The sequence below is a fragment of the Rhipicephalus microplus genome, chromosome X (assembly GCF_043290135.1).
Source record: "Rhipicephalus microplus isolate Deutch F79 chromosome X, USDA_Rmic, whole genome shotgun sequence".
NCBI classification, from domain to species: Eukaryota; Metazoa; Arthropoda; class Arachnida; order Ixodida; family Ixodidae; genus Rhipicephalus; species Rhipicephalus microplus.
Genome location: NC_134710.1, coordinates 303,718,519 through 303,745,829, shown reverse-complemented (window position 1 = coordinate 303,745,829; position 27,311 = coordinate 303,718,519). Strand labels below are relative to the sequence as shown.

Here is a 27,311-nt window from a genome sequence, read left to right as displayed (position 1 = left end):
TAGACGATCACGCGTGAATATGGTTGGGTGGGTGCATTTGACGCTTCATGACCTCGTTCATTCACCTCGCCATGTACAGTCAGTTTTTATGAAAGGGAACACGGGAGCGCGTGGCCTGCGCGCTCCGACGGCTGCTGGCAGCGCGTTGAAGCGGTAGTGAGAACAACCGCAGTCTCTTTTCGCGCCATCTCGCGGCGAGTAAAACAATCATTCGTCGCTGATATGGAACCAGCGGCAAGAGTGCAACTCTCGCGTAATCGCCTTGAAGGGGAAGGGGTTTGCAATATTGAGTAATCACCTTGAAGGGGGAGGGGGTTGCACTCTTGCCGCTGGTTCTATATCAGCGACGAATTGTTTTGCTCGCCGCGAGATGACGCGAGAAGAGACTGTGGTTGCTCTCGCTCCCGCTTGAGTGCGCTGCCAGCAGCCGCGGAGCGCGCAGGCCACGTGCTCCCGTGTTCCCTTTCATAAAAATTAACAGTGTAAATCAATAAAGAAACATTCACATTACCGTCCAAGATGGCGGCACTGCGTATGTCTTTAGGGAAATCGCCTCATAGGTCCTGCAGCCGGTGAGGTGTCAAGCGCAGTGATCGAGGCCGTAGGAGGAAACACGCGCTCTCTCGACCAGCTGAGTTAGTCGATGTAGATGGGGATGGTCTTTCAGCTCTCCCTTGCGCGCGATGGCGCAGGGCAAGTGGTGTGTATACGTATGTACGAGAGCGCATTCTGTTTCGCGCGGGCGGAAATGAGTTCGCAGATAAGAAAACGCCTGTCGCAACAGATCACTGCGGGGTTTCTGTCTTTCCTCATCTCACATAGAGCTGCTCTAGCGCCTGTCATTGCCGAGTCGACCCTTATGGATTGTGTAAGTATGTAATAAACTTCCTTAGCTGGGCGTACAGTTAACGCCCTTCACTGGAGGGAGGGATCAAATGTGTTTGTGATAAAGTTGAAATGGATCTATGTTTTGCTTGTAATGTTGTTATGGTTAAATCGGACTTCGCTGAGTATGCATTAGCTAAGCTAGAGAAAACAACAGATAAATAGGGCAGAGAATGTTTGCCAGGTTAACTGTGCGGTTGGCTGCACGGCCGTTGGAATACGGGAAGGACATAAAGAAAGGTGAAAAGATACAAGATTTTAAAAAGTCAGAGTGCAAACTGAACTACACCTATCCAAGACATGCATGAAGGCGGGTTGTGTGTGTGTGTGTGTGTGTGCGTGTGCGTGTGTGTGTGTGAGTGTGTGTGCATGTGCGTGCGTGTGTGTGTGTGTGTGTGTGTGTGTGTGTGTGTGTGTGTGTGTGTGTGTGTGTGTGTGTGTGTGTGTGTGTGTGTGTGTGTGTGTGTGTGTGTGTGTGTGTGTGTGTGTGTGTGTGCGCATCCCTATAGCCGTGTACCAAAGCTTGAATCGCAAATTCGTAAATATATTTCATACGCACTTTTCAAAGACGCTCGTATTACAACTCATGAAACTTGGAGCGGCATTATAGTGATCTACATATATCCTGTAGCTATATGGATACCAGAACTCTTCTTCGGCTCCCGGTTCACGACTTTCATTATACTTATCTCCGTACGAGGCAGTTAAAAGCGAACTGTTTACGGGCACAATTCAGACCGCCGGAGGCGCTTCTGTGCGTTCCACTATCGTGAGAATTAATGATCGTGATAGGGAGACGGGAAATCACGCTGGACTTCCCGATATACTTCCGCAAAAGTTTACAGCTGCACCGAGGAAGGTGCATTCCGCGGCTCAGCTATAGTTCAGGAATTGATTTAGAACCATGCGTGTCGATCAGATTTACAATCGAAGCCAGCCATGCGCGGAGGCTGGCAGCACACAAACACCACTCGTGCTTATAAACTTTTCAGCGAACCGCCATCGGCTCTTCCATATCCAGCACGCCGCCGTTATTTTACACGCCGTAAAAAAAAAGTCGCGATATTGTTCCTCGCTTCCAAGGGCTGTAAATCAGCGTTAACGTTCACCGTGGGAACTGTCGTTCGCACGCTTGGCTCGGTCACTCGATACGCGCCTGTGTGCAGGCATACACACCGCTAAACTTTCCGTGTTCACCTTTTATGAGCGTTCCGCAACTATGACCTAGCACTCGGCCCGTGCAGTGCACGGGTTCTTGTGATTCGCGTTCATCGCACGTCTGTACACGCTCGTCATTAAAAAAAAAAGTATACAGTGGCTCCCTCTCGTGGCTGAAAAGCCACACATTGACGGTAGCCTTCAATACTTGGATTATAACAATAGATGGTCATTGTTTCACTAACGCAACTTACAATACCTACAAATTACGCGACGGTAGCGTAATGTGCAACTACGTGTGTATATGCACCGTTCTTCGCATTCGTAGCGGTCTTTTGTATTCAAACTTTCAGCAATACTTCACGTATTCGAAATCGCTGGCTTTAGGCTTGCTCCACGTAAGGCAGGGTGACCTGATCTTCAGATGGGCCGTGAAACATTCTTCTATGTAGTTTTCTTTTCTTTTTTTAACACTCAGACACAACCATTGCCCCAGACACAATGACGGCACAAGAGCGCAAGCCGTTTGGAACAGTACGTACAAAGAAAGTATATGTGCATTAAAAGATCTTCTTAACGACGCACGGGCAGACTATATACGAGTCTGACTCGTTTCTGCAGCCTTGCCACTTTCATACTGAAAACTCGTCGGCAGCATGAACGTCAAGAGAACGAACAGGCAAAGATGAAGAGTTCCACAGAAGTATACACCTTCCAACCACAAGACGGTGAAGGAAAGCATTTTTTTCGCTTTAAATCTGCATAAAAGTGGAGAGAGAGAGAAGCGGTATAAACATATGCATTAGAGTGTAGGAGAGAGAGAGTAAGAAGACAGCCCTTCCACGCCTGTTCGCAGGTTAGTACAGCCAAAGCCCAACACTCCGTTCACGCATGCGCCGTGTTTGTTCGGATAATGAAACCCAGTGTTTCACTGGTCTCTCACCAGTGTCATCGCCCTGCATGGAATCGGCGTGAACGTTGATGGAGTTTCTGGGGTGGTCCATATAACCTGCGAACAAGCCTCCATTAGTACACCCGCCCGCGTTTCAAAACAAAGTAGCTAGAAATATTATGTGTAACGACATACACCTATAAGCACGCGATAAAAACACAGGTATAATGTATAGTTAAGGCGACTAGCGAAAACACAAAATAACAGAAACATACCACTATGCAATAGCACGGGTAATATACAACGATCAATGCCGGTGAGAACCAAAACAAGACCTATGCATTGAAGTAATAAAGCTCCCATTCTGTGCTCACGTTGCGTACAAAATAGCCACCTGCCTTAGCGTGATGAAGTACTTGGCCTTCTGTTGCATTTGAAGAGTCAGTGATATTAGAGAAATAGTGACTTGACGTTTCGGCAAACATGTTTCGAGAAGCAACGGTCAGTTCACGAACTTTCGAAAGCTGTTTGCGGGATTTTATAAAACAATCGGTATTTATAGAGTTCAGGGAACGCTCGAAAGTACAGAAAAGTATTTTGTAATGTGTTTAAAATTGCTTGATAATGATTATTATTGAATAATTACCTCCCTTGTATACATGAAACGCTCTATTGTTAGAGCATTATGCTAACTATTGGCGCTGAGCTGCTTTACAGCTATTTTTACTATGGAAAATACTGTTAGAAATGCTGTCAATCCAGCAGTAGTCGTAGCAGTAACAGTAGTAGAAAACTTTATTATATGCATAAAGCAAATTGGAAAAAATTCCAGCGCCCCATGGGGAATATATATGAAGAGCGTAGTCTGTCCGGCAGGGTGCATGGTGCCCTTATTCTAAGCTCAAGGAACAATATTATTCCTTCGATATAAAGGGCTGGTACTGTAGGCGACATGTGTGTTAATGAAACATTTTTCTTTATTTGTTATAACCAATTATTATTACAACCAATAGCAGTATCAACAACGTTGATCCACTTCTGTTATTTGCACGGTCATCTCCTTTTCTTTAGAGATGTTAATAAGAAGCTGACTTGGTTGCGTGAAGTAAACGAAGCTTCAGACTCGCTTCCCGGATGCGAAGGAGCTCCATGCTGATTGAATCTGAAGAGCCCTATAGTGTGCAGGAGCACGTGTTGCTCGTCAGAATTCATTGCTGGCGAAAAAAGCAAGAACGTTGCTTCATGCAGGGTTCCTTTGGCGCTGCGACAGCCCAGCATTCCCAAAACTGCGTGACAGTCATGCTGCTAAACCATTCTCAATGCACACTGCCAGTGAAGTCGATCGTTGCGGCAAGCTTGACGTCAAACGAGTGACGAAGGCCGCTACGCAGCACATAAGCGATGTTTCGCGTTGGCTGTTCATATACAGTATACCGAATTTCTTGATCGTCTTCAGTACAAGACAGCCCTGTACAATGTGATACACATTGCAATACAAAAAAGGCACGAAAATTATATTCTATATCCTTTTTGCTGTCGAGCTTATTCGTTATGTAAGCCATAACTATACTTGGTATAGAGAAAAAAAAAGGAGGAAAGCTTTTAACTTTTAGCAATAACTGCACTTAAATGTGACGTGAGAACATTCCTATTTGTTTTCACCATTTGCTAAAACTAATGATATTGTAGTGAGAACTACCTCTCAAAACATTCTCAACGTGTTGTTCTGAATGGTGCCAATTCGGGAGGCAGAAATATTTGAGGCACGTGTACTTAGGTTAGGGTGCGCGTTAAATATCCTCAGGTGGTCGGAGTTTCCGGAGCCATGCACTCCGGCGTCTCTCATAATCGTACCATGATTTTGAGACGTTAACTCAGAGATGATGTCGTTATTATTATTATTATTATTATTATTATTATTATTATTATTACACCTAAATTTATCTGGAAGCGTGGGGGAGAGGGGGATTTGCGTTTAGCCACTTTTTTTCTATGTACATGCGAGGGTTTGTATCTACACATGTGTCTGTGCGTCTATAAATATCATGCGAAGATGAAGCATTCCAGGGAGGAGGGTTTCCATTCAGAAGCATAATTTCATTCACTTAAGCTTTCCACCCCCATTTTCAATGACAACCTCAGGTTTTCTACGTCGCGACACCGCTACAGGAGGCTAAAAGAATAATATAGTAGTGGAGATGAAATAGTGGCAATGAAAGGGTGCATATATCTTTCACAAAAAGCTGCAAGTACAGTGGGCATTAGAAGTAAGTAACCACACCAAGCTTTAAGTATAGACGCGTGGATGACACACCACCACTAACTATACGGGATGTTGGGCTGTCGGTAATTGGAGCGAATCGTCAAGCGCAAACCACCGTATTGCTTTGACAACAACCCGCTACCGAAAGGGCATCGCTGCGTGTTACACGGTGTGCGGAAGCGCTGGAGAAGGACAGCTATATATGATCTCCTCACTGCTGTTAGTCCTTCTAAAGGCTGTAGGAGATGATGCGGCGATGGAAGAGGAGGACTGTCTTCGAAAGCGGGACTCAGGCTGCTGAATACGGCGCACATGACGAAAAATGCGCTGAAGTGAATAGCTACCTATATTGTAGGTGATGTATATATTGCTTGTCAACGCTACATTCTTAATAATCCCTCATGCCAGGGTCCTCCAAGAATATTCGCAAAAGTTTATTCGTTGCATCGCTATCCGCTGCCCTTAAGCGCCCTTTCCTTTTGCCTCTTAATGAGTGCCTTCGTTTCTTTGTTCTTTTTTTAGTAAATTTTATTCGCTCACATTTCTTCTTCGCTTGGCTGTGGTATGGGTCGGACGTCGATCGTATACCATGAAGCTACTATAGAAGGTTGTCATCTGTCTTGTTTATTGCGTTCCTCTTGAGTAACAACACAATAATGCGATGCAGACCCCCTTCCCCCTGCCCTCCGACCTCAGGCAAACCGATGCGGCGCTTAAATCTTGCACCAGTGCAGCATCACTCAGATTATCTTCGAAGTGAATCGGACACCATGAGCTGCACCTCACGGGCTACCTGTCGAGAGAACACGTGTTAGATTTTTTTTCCCCTCCTCGCACGCGAGAATCGCAACGGCGTTCTTGCAGGAGCGCGGCTCGCCGGATGGTTGTTAACCCCGTTCCCCGAATGCGCATGGCTAAAATTGCGGCGACAGACTCGCAGGAGGCGCTCCTTTGTTCACGCGGGTGATGCGAGGCGAAAAGCAAACGCTCTTGCTGCTGTTTTATTACTTTTTTTCCCTCGCGTTTCGCATGTTGTCTAGAGGGCGAGCCTTGATGGACGAGCTGCGTGCGTGCGGTAATTAAACGGCGATCCTTCACTCTTTCACAAGACCGGCGCAAATCTCGCAGCCGCAGTGGTATAGACGCTGCGACACATTTCGACAGCCGCGACACCCGTGGCGGTCGACTCCGACACGACACCTGCGCTCTCCCAAGAGCGCTTAAAGAAGGGATGTGGGGTTCTACGCAATTGCATGATCGGATTCGACAGGATCACTTTCTATTGCACGCTTCGAAAGCACGTACAGCCGCGGCCATGTCTGTGTAGAGCACTCGAACAGCCGGTTTTTGCAATGCGGGGCGAAACGGTGAGGCAGTTTCGGGCTCTGAAGTGGTGTGGTCTAGTTGTCAGGCTGACCAACTGCCCCAAGGTTCTGCCCCGCAGAGCAAAAACAGGGCTGTTCACGTACTCTACACAGACGTGGTCACGGCTGTACATGTGCACTTGACGTGCACAGCGTCTTCTACTGCGTCTGACATACATTTAGCATTTAACAAAGTGTTCCGGATTACGCTACAACATATAGATATGTTATTTAACTAGACGGCCCGGAGCATACTTTCAGAACTCTCTTCACTCATGCGAACCGTTGCGTCACGCCTCAGTTATGCCATAACTTACTCCTGCCCTGATAAACAGTTTTGTAGCACACAAATGAGTACGTCAGTGCGACTGTTGACCCGATTAATTCGTTCTTATATATCGTTCTTTGACTATCAGAAAGTTTTGAAATAATGCGTAATTGTACGATTACACCCGTTAGGTAATTGTAGACAGCTGGTTTCTCACATTAAACAACGGACATGATTTTGTTGAAAAACAACAAAGTATTGCGTACCAGTGAATGTGTATAGAAAATTCACTCTAAGTTTCAAGAACGAATATGACAACGGACCGATCAAAGGATGCCATGCTTTCATAGCCTGCCGGAGAAGTGGAATTTCGGGAAAAGTTTCGCGCCTGAATATATCGCGCTTCAACTGAATTGAAGGAGGATTTTTTTTTATAATAAATCATCGTATGAATAAGTGATGGCTGCACTACCACTGCGACACCCAGAAATTCTAGAAAGCGTCCAGTAAAGTTGTAACAGCGAATCAACAAGCTTTTATATGGAGTCTCATATCTCTCAATCGTCCCTGCGTCCGTGTTAAAAGCCCGGACCCGGATGCAAGACCTAAGGTCCGCGTCTCGGGCAACTGTCATCCATTCACTGAAGCCTTGATAGTGAAGGGTTTGACAAGTGCGAGAGGCCGGAGACGGCGGTGACGTTTAGGATGCGCTGCCGAGAGAGGAGAGGCTGAGGTGAGAAGGCGGCTGCCACCAGCGACCGAGCAGGCGACAAATTGAGCCGCCAGCGCTGCCAGCGGAACATGCGTGATGAATCTGAACAGCCGTCGGCCGTCCCGAAATTGAGCCCGATAAAGAACCGCCCCGCGCGCTCTCCAGCAGCCTTCGAGAGGGGCGGCAGCACCTTTTGGCGTCTCCCGTGGTCGCTCACGCCGCGTATATTTAGGCAGTGGCTGCGCCCGGTTGCCCCGCTGCGACGTCCATCTTTCCATGCCCGAGCACCGGCCGCGCTTCGGCTGCTGCTGCTGCTGCGGCGGCGGCCGCTTGATTTATGACCATCGCGCGACGCTGTTTTTGATTTCCGCGCGCGCGCTGGCCGCTGCTTGTGCAAGCCGCGAGGCCGTCTCAAGCGCACTTCTGTTCTTGCGCACGTCGCGGACGAGGGTTTGAAGGCACCGCGCGCTTCGCACCCAGCGTGGTCTCTCTTGCCGCTATCCTCGGTTCCTCTCTTTTTCTGTCCCCGTGCGGCCGGGAATGCTCGACTCCGCGTAAAGGCGGAGGAGGCCTCGGCTGGGCGGGCCACCGCAGGTTACTGCACTGCGCGCCTCTCTGTTGTGCTCGTGGAGGGTCACCCGATACTTCCAGTACGTGCGCCCAAATATTAGCAATCACGCCATCATTCTGCAGAACGTCACGGGAAACAGACTCTATTCTACGGTCAACGTGTAGCAAATAAAGGTGCCTTAAGAAAGCATTAAGTAAGTTTTATTTTGCCCTTTTAGCTACACCCATCACTCGCAAGATGACTTCCATCCCAACAATCCTCAATTTAGACGTCGGGGAAGTCCTCCTCGTTGGAAGTTCATTCGAGGGTTTTGCATTGCACACTCACGTGAACTCACGTGAATGTCGTTGTCGCTGATGTCTCAGAAGGAGGAATAAAAGGAAGGTATTAAGTGACTCGAAAGAGGTATCCCTGTCGTCAAGAGAAAGAGCGCAAATAAAGAGTGCAGGAAAAAATGCTGAGACAGAAACGTCATCCTGATGCCCATGGCATATCACAATAAGAGCCCTAAGAGCCAGGATATATATAAGATTGATAAGCAAGGATACATAGCCTTGTTAAGATATGTATCCTTCCTTATCGTACAATATTCAAGAGAATCACGTCCGAATTTTCTTGCTGCAGCGCAAGAAAATAAAATTGTTATCGGGCTGCTACCGATGACTCTGCATTGTATAAAGCACAAATCTCACCATGTATGATCGTATCCAATGCACCCCAAGAAAGACATCAATGGCCTCTTCTAAGTATTCAGTCATTGCCACCGGTGATTTTCTTTATCTGATTAGCTTCAAAACGCTCACAGTCCTTCAAAACGTCAACTGCACCAACGGGGATCACTGTAATCCAGAGGCAAATGTGCGCCCGTCACGTGGCTATGCTTGCACACATACGGAGAGGCGTCTCTCTTTTCGTACATGAAGGGAACGTCACGGAGCCGCTGCCCGTACGAATTCTTCTTGAGCTTCATTTTGATCAGGCCAGTGCACAGTATTATCAATTCCTATTGTCACTAATGATATTAAGGAGCTGCTAGCACCATAGTTTGCCTGTAATGCTCACTGAAATAGGCGGAACATTACTGGCGCAAAACAAAAACACAGCTGTTTGTTACGGGCCTTCATATTACGGATGTCTACCACTACGACTAGTCACTAACGACTTGAACACTGGCGATTCACTTTCGACGAGTCTTGAAGCAATCCAGAACCCTTTGGTTGGTTTGGCCTTTTCACATATGTCGGAAGCAACCACTGCCCCTAGCGACGAACAAAATGTTCTTCGTAGATGACGTTCTGTTTGTCGAAGCACTCGTGCCACGTCTGCCGCCAGGTGAACCTCCCGCATCGCTGTGGCGCCGGTCAAGGAGGATATGCCTCGCGAGGAATTGCACAGGGTAAAACGCTTCGTCTTTTCGGCCGAGGTAGCGACTCCGAATGCCTTTTCTCTCTCGAGCAGTGCCGGACCGACGCGGTGTGCTCGCTGGTCGGCGGTCGACTGCCGCGCAGCCAGCCAAGCGCCAGCCAGGGGCCATCATGGGCGGCGTTCGGAGTCAGGCTCTGGAAGACTACCTTCGCGTGGCCTCGTCGGCTCACCGCACCGCTGGCTGTCTCCAGCACCTTGGGTCACGCACCGTCACGTTGGCAGCGGGGCGCCGCCGATCGCGCGGGGCCCGACACGCACCTTGGACGCCAATCGAAGTCCCGCCAGCCTGCTCTCTTCACGCGCCGCCGGCTGGCCGTCGCTGCCACGGGTGCGCGACTGCGGAACGACGAGGCCCCGGGATTTCCGATAGACGGACCAGGTTCTGCGCGTTCCGCAAGATGAACCCTGGCACCGCGGCAGCGCACACGTCCACGCGAGAACGCGCGGCCCGCTCGTTGCGATACGCGGGAGGCCCGGGATCCCAGCGGCGCGAAGCGCCTGTGTCTTTGCTGCCTATTCCCCGGGGCAAAGGCATGCCTGCATTGCTGGAGTTATGTGGCTCGAGAAAAGTTTACCGGGGGCAAGTATTAAGTGTTGTATTTCAGTTAGCCTGTCCGCAAATCCATGAACCGTGTTGAGTAGATGGTGCACGGCTTTCTGTTCTGTTTTTGTAAAGTATTGTTTTGTATTATGTGGACACCAAGATTAGTAACTACAGAGCAGGTTAGAATTTCGAAACACAGCAAGGAAGGTCAATGGTTCACCGAAGCCGATATTACGATTACTCAAAGCTTGGTAGTTGACTGCAACATGTCTTCCTTAACTGAGAGAGGGCCAGTGCGCGACTTGGCATCCTTAAGACTATGCACGGTTCGATTGATTTCCATGAACTACTCACTTCGTTGAAGTTTCGGATACCGCCATCGAATATACAAAGATGTCTCGACGTGTTTCACCCAAAATTGTTTTGAACTTGTTGTATTACACGACTGCATCAAATGCATGATTCCAGTTCACCTGATATGGGTACTTTTCATTGAGTATTTGAGTATATAGTTGGCGCGTGAAGTGAGTGACGCGAATAAGCTTAATAGGTGTTTTGATGTTGTTACATTGCTTTACCAATACCCCGGCTTTGTATATTTTAACTAAAAAAAAGCTCTGTCGGGGAAATAGTGTCCTTTGCGTATATATTGTCTTGATGCCGTTCGAAGCCGTGGTCTGCCTCGTCGTAATAGAGCACTCTTACTCAGCCTGAAGTTAAGGGTTGTCTCTGTATTGGAGTGCAATCGCTTTTACTGACAAGAACGGGGGGGGGGGGGAGCAGTGTGTCGAGTACGTCATGTGGCTCCTGCGAGAAAGTTGGACGCATTATCTGCGATTGTTCAATTACGCCACGCGCATCACTAATTAATCAATATATATATTGATTGAAGAAAAGTGTTGATGAGTGCCCGTTTTCGGCAGGGCGTGCTGCTCAACAACTAAAACTAAGCCCCTCGAGCCATGTCAACCTTTCTGCACACAATTAATTTAGCGTCCCATCTATAAACACTTTTTTTTCTGTGTACCTGCTTTATTTTCTCTTGCGTCCGTCATTTGTTTGTTTTCTATATGTCTCCTCTTTTTATTCCTATTTTCATTTGTTCTGTCTCTTCCCGAAAGAGCAAGCAGGTGTTGTGGCCTTCTAAGCAGTTATTGTCGGCCTTCTCCCGCACTGTTTCCTTGGTGCCCTTGTACGTGTATGTATGCAAATTCAATAATGATGATTCCATGCACTAGTGATCTGTTGTCAAGTCGCTTCAATTGTTGCCAGGCACTAAAATAAATAAAATTACAAGTAACATTAAAAATAATCTGAAGATAATTCTGATTCAGGAACTATTTTTGCTTTCTTGCGCTGCGTCCGCACACATCTTGCTATGGACCCGATAAAGCAATATGCTTGAATTCGTATTGTTGAGCTCACGCGCAGTAGTGCATGGTTGCACATATATACATGCTCTGAAGTACCGTTGAATGGTTGTAGAGGGTTGGTAACGTAAACCTATTGCATGTATACGCTATACTGTTGGCCTATAGCGTCTGGAGATATAGTGAGTTAAGTTGAGTACGTAGCTCAGAGAACACTAGTGAGCGTTTCCTTGTCGGGAGACAGGGACGACGAAAACGAAAGGCAGGGCGTTCCGGGTCAGGAATGGACAGAAACCATGCGACCTGCATCGTGAATCTATATGATTCTGCAGCTGTGGAAAAACCCTGGCGTCAAGACTAGTGTTTCCTTTTCAAGTGTCATACAACCATTCTGCGCTTAAGGAGAAGTTCAGACGCGAGATCTTTATTTTTTTTTCTTGCGTTTTTGGCATCAAGAGGGACGGCACTGCCACTACGAGATATTGCATTGGGGAATGGGATCCTGCGTCTATGAATATTTAGTAATCACGCGTGTGTGAGCGCATGAGTGAGGCAACACCAGCGTTTCAGCTCGCTGTAAGCTACACCCGCGGGTCCTTGCCAAGTGAGCCGTCTCGGTCGCGACGGGCCTCGGAGTCAGAGCCCGACTGCGGTGCGCCTGACAGGTAGAGCCCCGCCTGGCCATTCTCTTGCAAATGAGCCTTTCCCGAGCCGACAATGAATGAGGCTACTACACCGTTTCTCCCCATGACTTCAGTGTGGACGGAAGGGCCAGGGGAGTGCCGGGAAGGTGAGGGGTTGTACTGAGAACCGCGATTCTGCATCGGCGTTTTCATGGTGCGACTGGCGGGCCGTATATCACTTGACTGAGGTTTCACTTCTTGAAAGACATTCCCATAGGTGTATAATACGAAGGGGGAAAATGCTGGCACGTGTCACGCTTCTTGCTGTCACTGCATTCTTGCTTACCATTTGTTGGTGGCCTATACGGTCATTGTGCGTATAGCCCACGTTTTTTTTTTACCTCTGCCTTTAATATTGGATTGTCGTAGTGGTCGATTGCGAAACCCTTGATGCTGTTCGCTCTCGTTGTTGACGCATGTCGGATACAGCCCACCTGGCGTTGACCACTGTTGCTATGTTCTGCCGTCTATCGAGTTTCCCTGTCTGTTTCGCCATTCAAAGCTATCTGTGTACGCTCACTTGTGCCGCTTCTTCGCAGTACTCTGTAGAGCATTCTTGTTCTTTTTTTTGTACGCCCAACCATGTGTAATATGCGTGTTTTTTACGATAATGTCCTGACTAGCGATGCAAACAACAGTGCAACCCTTTCATGCACCGCACGAAGGGCTTAAGAAAAAGATAAGTCAATCGAGCACGTACTTTTTATTGACGTAGAATAATTAAGCCTTTGTAAATCGGAAAAGGCCAGGAAAAGAAACGGGTAGTGGCGCACCAGCTGCGATGGCTGCCCGGGGGGGTCATTCGAGCAGTAAAGTCAACAGAGCTCAGTCGTCTGAGGTTTTGCTTGACTGACCGCGCTCCTTGTTGGTTAAAGAAAAGGTGCACCTTATGTCTTGCACGGGTTACTATAGTGAACATTGGTGACAAAAACAATGGCCCCTCGTAACTTCAGTAGGGTGCGCTTTTGGGCTGGTTGGTTCATGAGTGCGTGTAGAAAAGCAGCGCTAAAGAGATAAGACGAAGATAGGGCACGAACAATGGCGCTTAAACCCCGTAACTTCATTTACCGGGTTGCTATAGCGTCCGCAGCGTAATCTGGCACGAACCAGCGGTACAGAACGTACATGTGAGCTTACTCAGGTAGCATTAACCTTTGATGTGGGGCATCGACTTGTTTGCTTCCAGAACGTTCGAATGGTCTTCAGCAGTAAACGCTCGTTTAGGCAGGTGAGGAACCAAAGATATTGTGTTCAAAAGCAACGTTCACTTGTCAGGTTGAGACCATCACCCCCGACGTGCATTTCAGCGTCTCTCTTTTTCTCGTCCTATCCTGCGACAGGAACCTCTGTTCGCCTGTGAATCGGCCATCGTGCTCTCGGAGCCACGGTTTGAGTCCCGAAGGTATCACGTGCCGCGCAATCTACGAACGCAGTTCCATGGTGCTCTCTCCACGGCGCCTCGCAGCGGACCCCGACTCGGCGGGGTGAAGGGCGCTCTTGCGACGAGTAGCATATAAATCAGAAGACACGATGTCGCCCGGCGCGGGTAATGTCGGCCGATTATCATGGAAATGCGCTCAATCAACGGACCGACCCGCGGCTGGTGGCTTGCGCTCCCTCTTCTCCATCGTCGTACAAGCGAATCGGGCGGGCGCGCGCTCCCCCGAGGCGCAGCCGCCACCGTGCATCACAGGCGGACGCCTCCTCGGCTCGGCCGCAGTCTGCCGGCATTATTCTCAAAAATAAGCCCCCCCCCCTCCCCTTCGGTACCACGTATACGCGCTAATAAAAAACACGTGTGTGTGTGTGTGTGTGTGTGCGTGTGTGTGTGTGTGTGTGTGTGTGTGTGTGTGTGTGTGTGTGTGTGTGTGTGTGTGTGTGTGTGTGTGTGTGTGCAGGCGCGGGGGTATATAACTATAGTATTTCCGTTTTTTAACTTCTCACGCTAATTGCGCCTTGAGAACGTTTAATTAATAATAATTTGCTGGGCTTAAGCAACATGACAGTATGATTACCAGACATGCCATAGTAAAGGGCCCCGCAAACTTACACTGTCTGGTGTTCTTTGACGTCCTGACAGCGGGCACCGTATACAGGGACCTTTAGCGTTTCACCTCCATCGACGTATGATCGGCGAGGCCCGTTGACAAAGTTTGCAACCACACAAATAAATATGTCGACTTAGCGTCCATTAAGTATAGCGACAGTCGAAATTGACCCGCTTGAGTCACAAATAGCCTGCAGAGCATGTCTGGTATAATTACGCACGCTGCACTATACGTTGTCGTGCCACTATTTCGCGTATATATATGCATATATCGTGTCAGCGAAAAAGCGCCGCATCTGGGCTACTGACGTCACTTTACCTTGCATATCTGTGAAGCTCAAATGAGAGCTTGCTTATTGGGACTTCAATCTTCTTTCGAGGTGACACGAAGCGCAAGAGATTGTATTTGAGAGCACGCAGAAAGAGGGATGATGGTCACTATAGCATGCTTGAGCTATTTGGTGGGTGCTGAAATAATTTACGAGACCACATATTCTGATCCGATGAGAAATACACACGTATGCAGAATACTGTCACGTCAGTAATCATGACACTCATCGCTAATAGCTAAGCAGTTATACTTCCAAGCTCGAGGGCACGGGTTCGACTCCCGGCTACGGCGGCCGCACTTTGACGGGGTGAAGTTCAAGAAGACACGTGTATTTACATTTCGGCGCAGGTTAACTAATGCGAAGACTCTCCCTATACTGTGTCACAATAATATCATGGTTATGGCGCAGGAAAACTCAGAAATCGTGATTACTTTTTTCAATGTGTTTGTCGTGACAATTTAAAAAAACCTTTGGCTTTTTTGTGGTCTTTCTGATTATTCATTCCTGTTACCATACCGCGAAAGAATTAAAAAAAAATTCTTGGACTTTCATGCAAGTGCCACTAATAACGAGCGTAGCGACATCTTTTCTTCTAATGGAAACTTTGAACGCTTATTAATCCATCACTCATTACGTGTAATTGATTGCGCGCATAGCATCATCACCACTAAATGTGCTCCACTACTACGAATCATTTCTCCTGAAGACTATTTTCGAGTGTACTGACCTACTTACACCTCCGTCGTCTTCATTTAATTACGCTCTTTACAGCTTGTGAACAAATGCACCTGGTCATGCACTTATCTATTTGTTTTCACATTCTGACTACGATTTGTAACCTCCAAAGCATGACAGTATGTTACTTTGTGTGGTACTACATGAATGAGAACTGTTTGACAAAATATGGATGAGTTATTCATGTTGCGCCTAACAACAACAAAAAAAGAGTCCTTAAAAGTGCCCTTGTTTTCTTGGTGGGTACTATCACTTCTGCCTGTGAACTTGGCCGCTGCATTCAACCAATAACTGAGGGCATTTTAAAAACGACAGACGTGTTCTGAAACACAGTACCATGCCAAAGTTATATACCTGTGCCATGATTCACAAAATACCACCAGGGCCCTACATAAAAAACTTAGGACATACGCTAAAGCTTCACCTTTAAGAGTTGAACGCGGTAGTGATATTGTGGTTATAGTGCGTAAATTGAAACAATTAGTGCACGAAACCTTTTTCGAACTTGCTATGCACCCACTATGTGGCCTTAAGCGAACAGACATAGTAGCGTGTGTGCCTTTTGTAGTGGGTTACTGGCTTTAAACCATGAAGTCGTTATGATATTCACATGTTTTGGCGCTCGATGGCCATGGGCGCTTGTACCACGCATTATTATGGCAATGTTTCATGTTGCATTGTGAAGCATGCATACAGGACGCGTGTGTTTGTGAAGCGTGTGTTACTTTCACTGCACTTCCAAACAGGGGACGTTATTCTCTGCGTATACAAGCAGAGGCGTGGCGCCGACACCAACGCCGGAATTTCTGCAAAATTTCAGCTCTTTAACGCAATCACGTTAACATGCATTCCTCAATACTCTATACATGCTTTGAAAAACACATTGTTGTAAATATTACCATTACACGTTGCGAAGTGCTGTATCGAAGATAAAGGAAGTGAAGCTTACACTATTTAATGAGTTCGTACTTTTTTATCCGTTCATTCTAATCTTTGCCAAACATAGACTTTTGCAGAGCTCAATGGTTCTAATATCACATGAACTATATTTACACATCATTTTTGCTATACAAACGCCGGTTTTTGGACATTACATATGTTTTTTTAATAAAAAATGTTATGAAAGCCAGGCGCCCAGCACCTGCATGTCGTAGAGGTAGAAATACTTTGCCGCTGTAAAGTTCTATTGAAATGACTAATTACCAATTCTTGTCAATTAGTTCTTTAATTGGTTCCTCAAAGTTTAGTGCAGTTGTTTGCATAGAGAAGTTGTAGGGAGCCACGTTTCATGGCATATCTACTTTTCACAAATAAAGAAACAGATATTTGAGATATACATAATCGTTAGGTACATCTCAAATAACTTTTTTTTTTTTTTTTGCGAATTGTGACATTGAAACGGAGCACGCCAGGCACGCAGAGAATTAGACCACTCTGTTACGTCAGATCCGAACTTCCGAGGGGCGAACTTTGAATGGAGGCTGTATCTCGTCACATAAAGCAGCAATTAGGCCACCTCCCTTGCGAGACAGTGTTGCATACAATATTTACTTGAGGGAACGTCATGAGTTCGCAACGTCACGGGTCCAAAATGGGAACCATGATGCTGCGATCATTCAGCCACCACGTGATTGACGAGCCGTTCGCAGATTAGCCTATAGTCTTTGTGCTTGCGGTTACGATCGCACTAGTGACTTTGCTTATTGTTGTGGTTTGGCTTTTCTCTCGAATAAAACAGTGGGCTGCTCTGAACCTCTATTGCTGACTTTCACTTGGCCAGGCTGAATTGGCATAGGTGGCGAAGTTGGATGGCCAAAATGTTCTTGAACTTCCCTTTGCGACAAAGTAGCTGCAGGTCGTACGGAGCCAGACCCCAAGCAGGGAGCCGTAAGAACGGATGTTAGGCAAATCCATGCACTACCCACCATTCCCGTGCAGGTCGAAGCGTAACGAGCAGCAGCGCCACAAACACTCATGAATGATGCATACAGTTCATCGGTTGGGCTAAACATGTTGCTTACGCGTGAATATCAGCAAAAAAAAATATGCGTTTTAGGTGCCCATTTGGAGGTTAATTCTACCAAAGCATCTGCCATCCGTCTTTATGATTCAGTGACACGATCAACCACATATGCGAAGCTGGTGGAAAAAAAAAAAAAACTTTGAAAGTTTTTTTTTTTTGTTTTCTCCATGTATTAAGACACCTGTATGTGTGCGAACGAGGTGTACAACGGGAAAACCTGCCGCGATGGTTTTCATTTTCAAAGACACATGTCGTGGTAACGAAACATGTTTGCGAGTGTCTACCACAAGATTCGATGTTGCAGGAAAGAGCAAGCAGGGACTTTCTTCAACCTCTCTTAAAGTGTTAAAGAACAGTGCTAACACCAACGTATTAATTATTGGAACGGTTCCTTAATTGATCAGCATCTCGTTATCAGTAAACTTCCAAGCTAGGACCACTGTACAAGCCTGCATGTCTGTACGCTCTACTCGAATTCCTTGTAGCGGAACTTGTCATTCGAGTGGTCGGTTGATTACTGAATGTAAAACGTACGGCAGCATTAACACGACGAAGAGGTACAATATGATAGGAATAACGGCGCATAGCGTTCGTCCTGTCATGTTTCTTCTGTCCGTCGCATGGCATTGTCAACGTATGGCGACGCCACACAGTGTTTGTCATATCACCTTTACACTCGCTATATGTGTGTTAACACCATGGTTACCGAGCTAAATATTTCTTAAATGCATTTTCCATTTATACAGCGTGACCTTAGGTTATGAATAACGCAACAAAAATGTTGAACCGACAGGAATAATTACGTCCGGAAGAAAAGGAGAGGCGTATACGTCAAAAATACAAAATAACGCCAAAAATGTTACTTCGGTGACTTAGCTCTGACGAAAGCGCACACCTTTGGTGAGTATATCGTGTAAACCAGTGCAAACCTCGGCAGCAGTGAAATACTAAGCACTATATCCGTGGTAAATGAAAATAACGGAGCTGCGTGCTTAAATGGGATTCACAGTTTATTCATGATCATAAAATTATGTATTTCGTGTGAACGGATGAAGTTTTCTTTTGCACATTTGTGCTATAGTACAGTATTTTGATGTAGCGCGATCATGTTGCAACAATGGCTACACAACCGAAAGGAGCCCATGCAGTAAATGAAGAGGCGTACAAAACTTACTCTGGTTAGACGAGGTGGCCCGGCTGTTTGCATCTAGAAGGCGGGAAAGAAAAAAAAAAGGAAACAGCTTGGTTTAAGCTGCAGAAACGTAACGCGAAATAAAGAATAACAGAGAACCAAACAAAAAGGGGAAATGTAAGTGTTGTTTGAGCCTCATTCATGTATGTATACGTATGCAATTTGTTATCGGTACCTGCAGATATCGTTGAAAGGTTACGTAGGTGCTTGAACAGCTTCGGTGAAATGTATACATTATCAACAGCGCCATGCGCAGAACTTCGCTGTAGGAGATGACGTTCGGAGCAATGTTTCAGCGTATAATAAAAATATGGCATCAGCATGACGTTTAAGGTTCTTCAACGGGTTTCGATTTCGTAAGTGCGTAGCAACAACGTCCGCCAGTGCGTAAGTGCATAAGCATGTGCATGGGGGGAGGGGGGGATGCTCCTTTTATAGGGGCGATAAGTCTGCCCCATACATTGACCTAATAGGGATGGTGGGCTCTGCTACGAACTTTCGGCCCTTCGCCGCCCCTGAAATGGCACCCTGCACACGCCTACGTGCACGTGCGATCATTTTGTATGCTTTTGCACTCTATATAGCTCGCACTTGGCACGCTTTTCGTGGGTGATCGGCAAATGTTGCAAGGGAATGCTCGCGACAGAACCAAGTGACTTCACATTCAGCTAACAGCCCCTAGCAGAAAACGGATCTTCTCTATGTCAAATTGTATACTACGTAAGGAGCAGAGTAATTGTTTCTTTTCCGTGGGAAAACCAAGGTGGTAAGCTCCGTTAGGAAAGCGTCCAGACTTGCTGCAAATGTTGAAGATTAACTCAATAGCGTGGCTGTGTATGTCAAATGGAGGGAAGTTGCTCATAAGAGACAGGCTAATTCGCTTTCTTCACTGATGCCATGATCGCCATTGTGCGGCTACGGCAGAGGTCAAGCAAGAACCACCAGTGTGCGCTCTCAAGAGTTGGCAGAGGCCAATTCTTATCAATGTTTTCACAAACCGTGGTCTGTCGTTTCCACTGGGAGCCATTTGAAAATGAAATTTAATAGAGGCGCACTTGATGTGTCATTGCCTTTCTATAGAGGGTAACTTCTTCGTACGCAATGGGTTGCACTCGATGTCAAACGTAAACACCGCTACGTCTAATAAGCTTTTTTTTTTTTTCACCTATTCATTTGTTTGGGCACAACATATTTCATACGACACAACACCGCTAGGTGCTGTTTAGCAATATTATGCGGTTACGTTAGAGGTCTGAGTAGAAAAAAACTATATTATTACATAACATTAAAAAAACGTATCTCGCAGCAGAACACCGTAAACATCGTCACGTGTGTTTAGGCCTCAACTCGTGCAGTGCCACTTTCCTCGAATAACTAAAAAGGCAATAAATTCTGCTGTGTTACTTGTAAAAATCGGGATATCATTTCGAAGAACTCTATGGGATTCCAGGGGAGCTATTCTCGCGGTGTCCAATTCGTGGACATGACCGATTCGGCCTCTCCAAATTGGCTGGAGCGCGCCGCCTGTTTCCGGTCTGTTTTCCACAGCGTCATTTTGACGCCACGTGGCTTTCACAACTCTCGACACAAAAAGAGAAAGACAGAATGCGTTTCTCCACAACGAATGCTGCCCCCAGAAATCTGCTTTTATACCCACATCTCTGAGGCCATGCATAGACTCTGATCGTGCAAGCCCTTGAATTGGGTTTAATGCGGCCGCCTGCCTGACACCCCTGAAAGGTCTGTACGCATTCCTTGCAACGCTCTTCAAACATCTCAACACGTTCATACGCACATGCCGACTTTTCAAGTTTGTTCGGGAGTCTTGTTGCTCTACATTTCAACCCTTTAGTTTCTTCTTACGCTGGGAATGTACTGGAGGGTTCGTTGAGTCGACATGGTAAAGCGCGCTATGACGTCACGACTCACCATTTTTTTTTTTTGCTTAACTGAACGCGCTTCGGTGAATGAGACATGTACACGAATTGGACACCGGGTGAATAGCTTCCCAGAATAATTCACTTATAAATCTAAGTGCGCCAGACTTTTTACATTTCATCCAGACAATGAAATGATCGATGCAAGTGATAAAGTTAGGCTGAGTGATTAGGAAGACTCTCGAAGATCATATCACAATTTTTTTAATGACGAACCCAACGATGCTAAAATTGTTGACATCGTGCGCCAACAAAGACTTCCTTATTTCGCGCCACACTGGCTCAGTTTGCACTCCTGCTGCCATCTGTCGCGGTTTGCGTGAACTACTGCTCCGAGCGTGCTTTGCGTTTTTGTTGCTTCGTCGGCCTTCCCCTTTGGCGGCAATTTCAATGTCACTTTCGTTCGCTACGCCGATTTCTTTCGCTTTGCTGGCTATTGCACCCTAGCGAAGGTTATTTAACCACGACACCACCGTCAGTCATGCCGATATGCGCGTTCACATTTTACTTCTCTTCTTTTTCTTTCTTAGTTTAGCTAATTTCGTAGGCCGCGATGCCAAAGATGTTTCCACCGTCAAGAGATTCCCGGTACCCTTAATTTCACTGCTGGGATGCGTCGTGCTAAAGCACTATGACGCTCATCACGCGTGGAATCACCCTGACAGCTCTCGGCTCCCACAAACAGGATACGCGAGGGTCATTATTAAGACGACGCTCCACTAATCACCAGTGTGGCGCGCAGAGAGGCCTCCGGGCGACGGCAAAATGAATAAACGCATAAAGTAGCGACATGCCCAAGGCAGCGCTAGTCCATCGCGTAACCACGCTTACCACGGGAAGCGCTTCAAACAAAATGAAAAGTGGCGGAAAAAGAAAGGGGGGGGGGTGACATAAGCGAGTGCGCCAGTGGCCATTCGAGCTGAACAAAAGGAGCGCGGGCTCATTCGCCCGCCGCCAACGACACACTGTCTCCGTTCGGGTGAGAGCAAGGTCGGTCAAGTTCAAGGCCTGGCCGCCGCTTTCAAGGGAAGAAACTATAGCCGTCCCTCCGCCGCACAGGAGACAATCCCACGGTGGCGAAACAATGGGCCCTATACCAGCTGTGCCGACACTGTGGGGCTTTCGCTTTCAGCCGTTGGGGGGCGCCACATGACTTGACCCCTCCTCTCCTCCAAAGCTGCGGGCCGGCGGACTACACCGCAGAACAAGGGGTCAAGTGAGAAAGGAATTAATGGTCGCGCGCAGCCGAGAACGGGCAATTTAAAGAAAGGGAAAGAAGACAAATACGAAGTGTCCAAGAAGGCGGCGCAGCTACAAAAGGGCCTTGCGGGTGGGGATCTTCTTAGGAACGCTAATTATTCCTATCTGAGACAATTCTCCAGTCCATCAAGCTCCCGGGTCAGAGGTCCGGTACCCTTCGCTTTGTTCTTGTTTGCTCCTTTTTCCCTCTCCGTCGCACTCTCACCACCTCACCTTCACTTTCACCGCGTATAGTTTCAAGAGGGCTTTCGGAGAGAAACCGGCATTGTGATTCAAATGCTCACCGTGCCGCACAGTCAGATCGCCGCCCGTCGCCTGATAAGGAAAACCCCTGCGTGGAGCGAATTATAAACTTGTCCTCTGCTAGCATAAACATTCAGCTGCTGCTGCGTTCACATACACACACAAACGCGAAAGGCAAACCAGCACTAGACGCTGTTTGATTTCGTATTCTTGTCTCGTTCAGTGAAGGGTATACCATGGCTGCCGTTTGCCGTTGTAGCAAGTTGCGGTATCTTGCAGCACCGTGTTTTGTCTGTGATGTCACAGAGCACGTGTGGGACTTCGCCAGCCAGCGCCTAGGTTTGATATACGTATGTATATCCAAGGTAGGCGCAGTAATATATCATAAACCGTATCAAGGTGCCTGTGCTCACTGTCGGAGGATTCTATTCAGCGAAAGCCAGGCTGATAACATATTGTTTTCATGAAGGTGCCCCTAAAATAAACACCTGTGTCAATCGAATTTCGTATAAAACTAGGTGCCCTAACGTAGAGCCTGTATTGCCTGGTGTACATGTGCACACCTACTGATGCAGTGAAATCTCAAGCAGGCCTTATATTTGAACCCTTACATCTATCTTGCTCGTAAATCGGGGGCTATATAATCACTTCAATACAGTTAACTGGGGAACACTGACACAGCAGTTTGTAAGAAAAGTGAGTTTGACCTAGTGTAAAGAATTATGATGTCAAGTGCCATCTTTAGGTGGCGGTTTTCTCAATCAGTGGCGCCTTTCTCCGCGAATTCTTGCTTTCAAGGGAAGCATTTGATTTACAGCGTCAGGGTTGTTGGGAAAGACTATCGGTACTCATGCATTATCTTTTTTTTTTTTTTTCGTTTCCCCTCCCTCTTGAATGCTGCCACAGCGATCTCGTGCTGAGCTGTGAAACAGGCATAATGCAGTGTGCCGCCGCTACGGAGGCTGAGAGAGATGTTGAAATGAGGTACTAGCTGTTTGGTACGACAAAGAGATGGACAGGAACAAAGCCATAGAACTGAAGGCGACCACCAATGTAGCGTTTCAATGACGCGTGGAAGGCCGAATGGCCATATTTAGTAGCTAATCTGCCAATTCTGACCACTACGTCAGTGAACAGCGCTGTGGAGCCTAGCGTGTCGCACACGTTGGAACGCAGCGACTGCAATTAACTGCAGCTGCATATTAACAGATTGATTGATTGATTGATATGTGGGGTTTAACGTCCCAACACCACCATATGATTATGAGAGACGCAATTAACAGAGTTGGCTAGTGATTTCGAAGTACTAAATATTATACTGTGTTTATTAAGATTGTTTAGCATCATCAGTGTCAGTGCCTTTCGCGGCAACCTTTAGGGTTAATTTCTGTAAGAACGCCCGAGAGAGGCTCGACACCGCCATTTCGATTTCGGCGCTCTCGCGCGCCTCATCCGCCGAGCTTTCAGCTACCGAGCGGCCATGAGGCGCCATCTCTGAACGGAGTGGCGCACTAGCGCACCACCACGCCGGCGCGGTCCATTTGTTTCTCGACGAGGTTCGCGCAGAAACGAGGTAGTGGGGGTGGAAGAGCGGCCGATGAGTTCGCGCGCACACAGAGCGGCGTCCACATGCGAGATGGAATGACCGGCACGCGAAAAGAACAGTACGCGCGCAGGTAAACAGCTAAGACAAGCGTCTTAGTGCAATAAGCAAAAGTTTGGAGGCGGCACAAAAGAAAGAGCCGAAGGAGGAGGGAGTCTGCGAGGACGAAGGAAGAGGGTGCACGGGGGGGAGTGCGCGCGTCGACGAGTTCGAGTACTACTGTGCGTGCACTGGCTTTCCTTTTATTGTGATCCCTGGTCGCGGCTGTTGAATAGCGGCGGCGATTCTTTTGGTCGAGCGGGCTAGACAGAAAAGGCGGACAGCAGAATGGAATAAAAGAAAGACGAGGCGATCGCAGCGGCCCGCCAGGGTGCAAGAATGAAATGCGCGGGACAGGACATCGTGTGGCGGGAATGTCGCGCAATGACCACAATAGACCGAAAACTGTCACGCAGTGGCCTGCAAGAAAAATACGGCTGGCTTGCCGCCTAAACACTATGATCAAATTGAAAATGACCCTGTTGAGAACTCGGTCCGCCTTGCGTTGGGTTGCCGTCGCTGCAGTACGGCAAGCTGCGGCGCCGAGTAGACTCTCCGTCACCGTGCTAGTGTAGCTGTGCCACTCTTTGAGGGTCACGTGAGCTGACAGATTTGTAAGTATCAGTGATATCCACCACGAACCTGCCGCCCGGACCGCTACGCACACTGCGCGCAGTGACCTCCAATATTTTGAAAACGATATTCAGCCTCGACGATTCATTGTCGAGTGGTGACCCAATAAAGTTCCTACCTGTTCGGTAGTTCAGCTGAAGCTACGCGTCTGGGTTGTGCTTAGATTTTCAACCGTGCTCTTATTTCTAACTTTATCACCACTTGCAGCAGCAACTATAAAATGCATATATGCCAGCTAATGTTAGCCAACGTGCTGCTTATTTAATTTGCAATCATTCGTTTTCCGAACAACCAAGTCATAATTTTGTTTGTGGCCGAAGAGGAAAGATTGCCAAACGCCGTATAGGTTGGAGTATAGGTATGAGTCTATTTTCAACCAGGTTAATGTTGTTCCTTCTTGGAGCTTGGTTAACGTTAGCTGGAGACCTTGTATTCTTTTACGCCTGAGCTTAGCACGCATTAAGACATCGTTGGTTTACCGCTCTGCAAGTATTTCATCCAACTCTTTATGAAGCTGTAGTAGAAAGATCTTATTATATTTACAAAGAACAAATGCACCTTCCCGGTAGAAATATAGCGTTTCAAGGTAATTTAAGAGGCTGTCGTTTTCATTTTCGTTTTTTTGTCAACTTGTGTATACTATCATAGTAATGCCGACACAGAAAAAAAAAGGCAACGTTGTAGATTTGATCGACTTGGGGCTTGTGGAGAAATAAGATCTTCCTTTCCGCCAGGCGCACGGTGGATAACCTCATTTCACCAATATATTTGCACCCGAACATTGGCGGTGAAGACTTCGACACGTTAATCACACACTTCCAACCCTGCTGGCATTTTCGTTTAACAGCAACACTGTCCTTGGTCGAGGCTTTTGTGTCCAGGGACCATCGTAGATCGAAGTGGGATTGAGCCGTAGAAAGCGGGTACATCCCACTATAGATGTGCCCCAGTCCTCCCACCTCGTTCGCCCGCTTTATGCCACTTCCCTTTCACTTCATTTCCACTTCATTCGCACTTCATTTGACGCGCTTCTTTCAACCCCACTGCACGCCACCAGTCTCACTGCCTCATTCGTGTCCGCCAAGTGGAGCTGTCTGAATATTTCTTTTTCGGTTTGTTTCTCACTCATTAGCGTTCATGCCTACTAGGCGCGGACATGCTAGTGGATTTCCCCTTTTTTTATTCACCGCCATGGGGCTCGGGCTGCTAGCGAACCTTTGTCGTTGATGCGGGTAATAGACAACATATCAAAGATGAAATGAAATGAAGGGAAAAACACCAAGACTAGCAAGCGTAACTTTAAGACCCGTTCGTCTATATAGAACGTGCAATGAGGGAAGGGAAGGATAAAACTGAGATTAGCTCGAATGGCTAACTTTGTTCACTCGGATCATGTCTGACGATTGGTGGGAGCGACACGAGGGGTTGGAGGAGTGGGACACGGACTCGCTTCACACTCTAATTTATCCACACATTCACGCTCAAATTCAACATTAGGTACACGAAGTTTATTTATTTTTTTTTTTGAAATATACGAAGCACTTTTCCCATGGGACCCCCTCAGTTCATCCCAATCAATCTTCATTCCGCTACGAAAAAGTCGCTGACCCCGGCGATCCGCATTATGTTTGATTGAAGCTTTGCGCTGTACATTGTGCGAGCGTAAAAGGAAGCAGGTCCAGCTTTGTCGAAGCTCCGTGGTACTTCCTATGTATTACCATCTACGACAGAATATCTGCACGGGTAAATTGGTCGTGACATTTTTGTACACCTTAGTTGTATTATTTCCTGTATGCATTTCTACGGCCCTCCATGCTTCGAGCTCAGTTGGCCATCGGCGTCCTGAGCGTTGCCCTCGGTACGAGCCGGAAGGGTTCTCCCATGGCGGGGTGCAGCGCCCATGGGATACGCAACGCGTGCATTGGTCACAACGTCATGCTTCGTTTTGTTCTGCACATCCCGCACTACTCGAGGTGGCCGCCAGTGAAGGAAGAGTTATTTTATTATTTTTTAATGCCTCCAAAGTCAAGGGCAACAACCCCTGACGGGCATCGTGCTCTTCGCAACGCGCGCAACATTCGCGCGTCTTCGCTTGTGCAGTTTTATTTCTTGAAATTCGGTGCTCCGGAACACTTTTTTTTTCCCTTGGAGTCGCGTGTATTTTCAACAGTCCGCGTCTTACAACCCATTTCTTTCTCACCTTCTTCCACGCTTTCAACGCCCGCCGAAGCATCATCGTTGGAACCATTGTGTGCGGGAAGAAATATCCTCGATTCCGGAACTGCATGGCGCCCCCCCTCCATGGGGTTTCCATGTTCGTACATCTGTGCGTGCGTGTGGTTGCAGCTACTGAAGAAAGTAAAGGCGCGGCTGCAGGGCTGGAGGGTGTGCTGAGGTGTAAGGGAGTTGTGGGTTGCCTCCTTTGATCGACGAAACTCGGGTGCTACCTTGAACGGGTCTTATTAGAATGATTGGGCGCCTACGGCCAAAGGCCGTGGGTTGCTGCTACACCGGGGTGTTCGGCTGCTGCCCGCGCCGCCTCGGCCCCATCCATCTCCATTATAATTGATGATACGACAGACGCGCACGCTGCCCATTGCCGCTTGGTTTACCTGCGCGCCACCGGTCAGCACCATGTACGTGAACATACGGTGCTGAAACATGTGCGAGGGCCACCTCCCGCGCAAATCCTACAATAACCACGATGCTACAAATGACTAGACATAAAGGGGGGGGGGGGGGGGAGTTGCAGCACGTCATGCGAACCTGAATAGGTACGCTTGCTGCTTATCTCTTCAAAGATTGCTTTAATGGTGTTGGCTTTAACTGTTTTCTGTGGAATCCAAAGAGCACAATGATGCTGACGCTTATGAGAAACGTGAAAAGCGGCTGATCGCAGTGGCAGCCACGGCTGTGTGCTTTTGCGAATGTCCATGGATAGCAAGCAAGCACGCACGCGCGCGCCGAGAGAGAGAGAGGAGGGAGGGGTTGAGAGAGTTATGGGTGAGTCATCTATAGTATATACCATATACCAGCAAAGCATTTTCCGAAAGTCTACAGGGCACTACAGTTAACCGCTTTCTTGGTATAAGTACTACAGTGAACATAAGAAAAACGAGAATTTAAAAAAAT

At 47.5% G+C, this 27,311-nt stretch overlaps 1 protein-coding gene and 1 long non-coding RNA gene across 5 annotated transcripts in view; one reads left to right on the top strand and one right to left on the bottom strand.

Annotated features, from left to right (window-relative positions):
* The window catches only part of LOC142776212 (uncharacterized), a 185,471-nt gene that overhangs the window by 23,930 nt on the left and 134,230 nt on the right, over window positions 1-27,311 (top strand). The window lies entirely within an intron of this gene.
* The window catches only part of sv (paired box protein shaven), a 223,364-nt gene that overhangs the window by 111,507 nt on the left and 84,546 nt on the right, over window positions 1-27,311 (bottom strand). For 2 of the 4 annotated variants that reach the window (XM_075879448.1, XM_075879452.1), the window contains exons 3-4: window positions 18,447-18,479; window positions 2,987-3,052 (exon numbers count right to left, since the gene is read on the bottom strand). The exons of 1 other annotated variant lie outside the window; for it this stretch is intronic. In XM_075879448.1, the coding sequence (XP_075735563.1) occupies window positions 2,987-3,052; window positions 18,447-18,479 (99 nt within the window). The remainder of the gene's footprint in view (window positions 1-2,986; window positions 3,053-18,446; window positions 18,480-27,311) is intronic. One more of the 4 variants, XM_075879450.1, reaches the window with a different exon arrangement.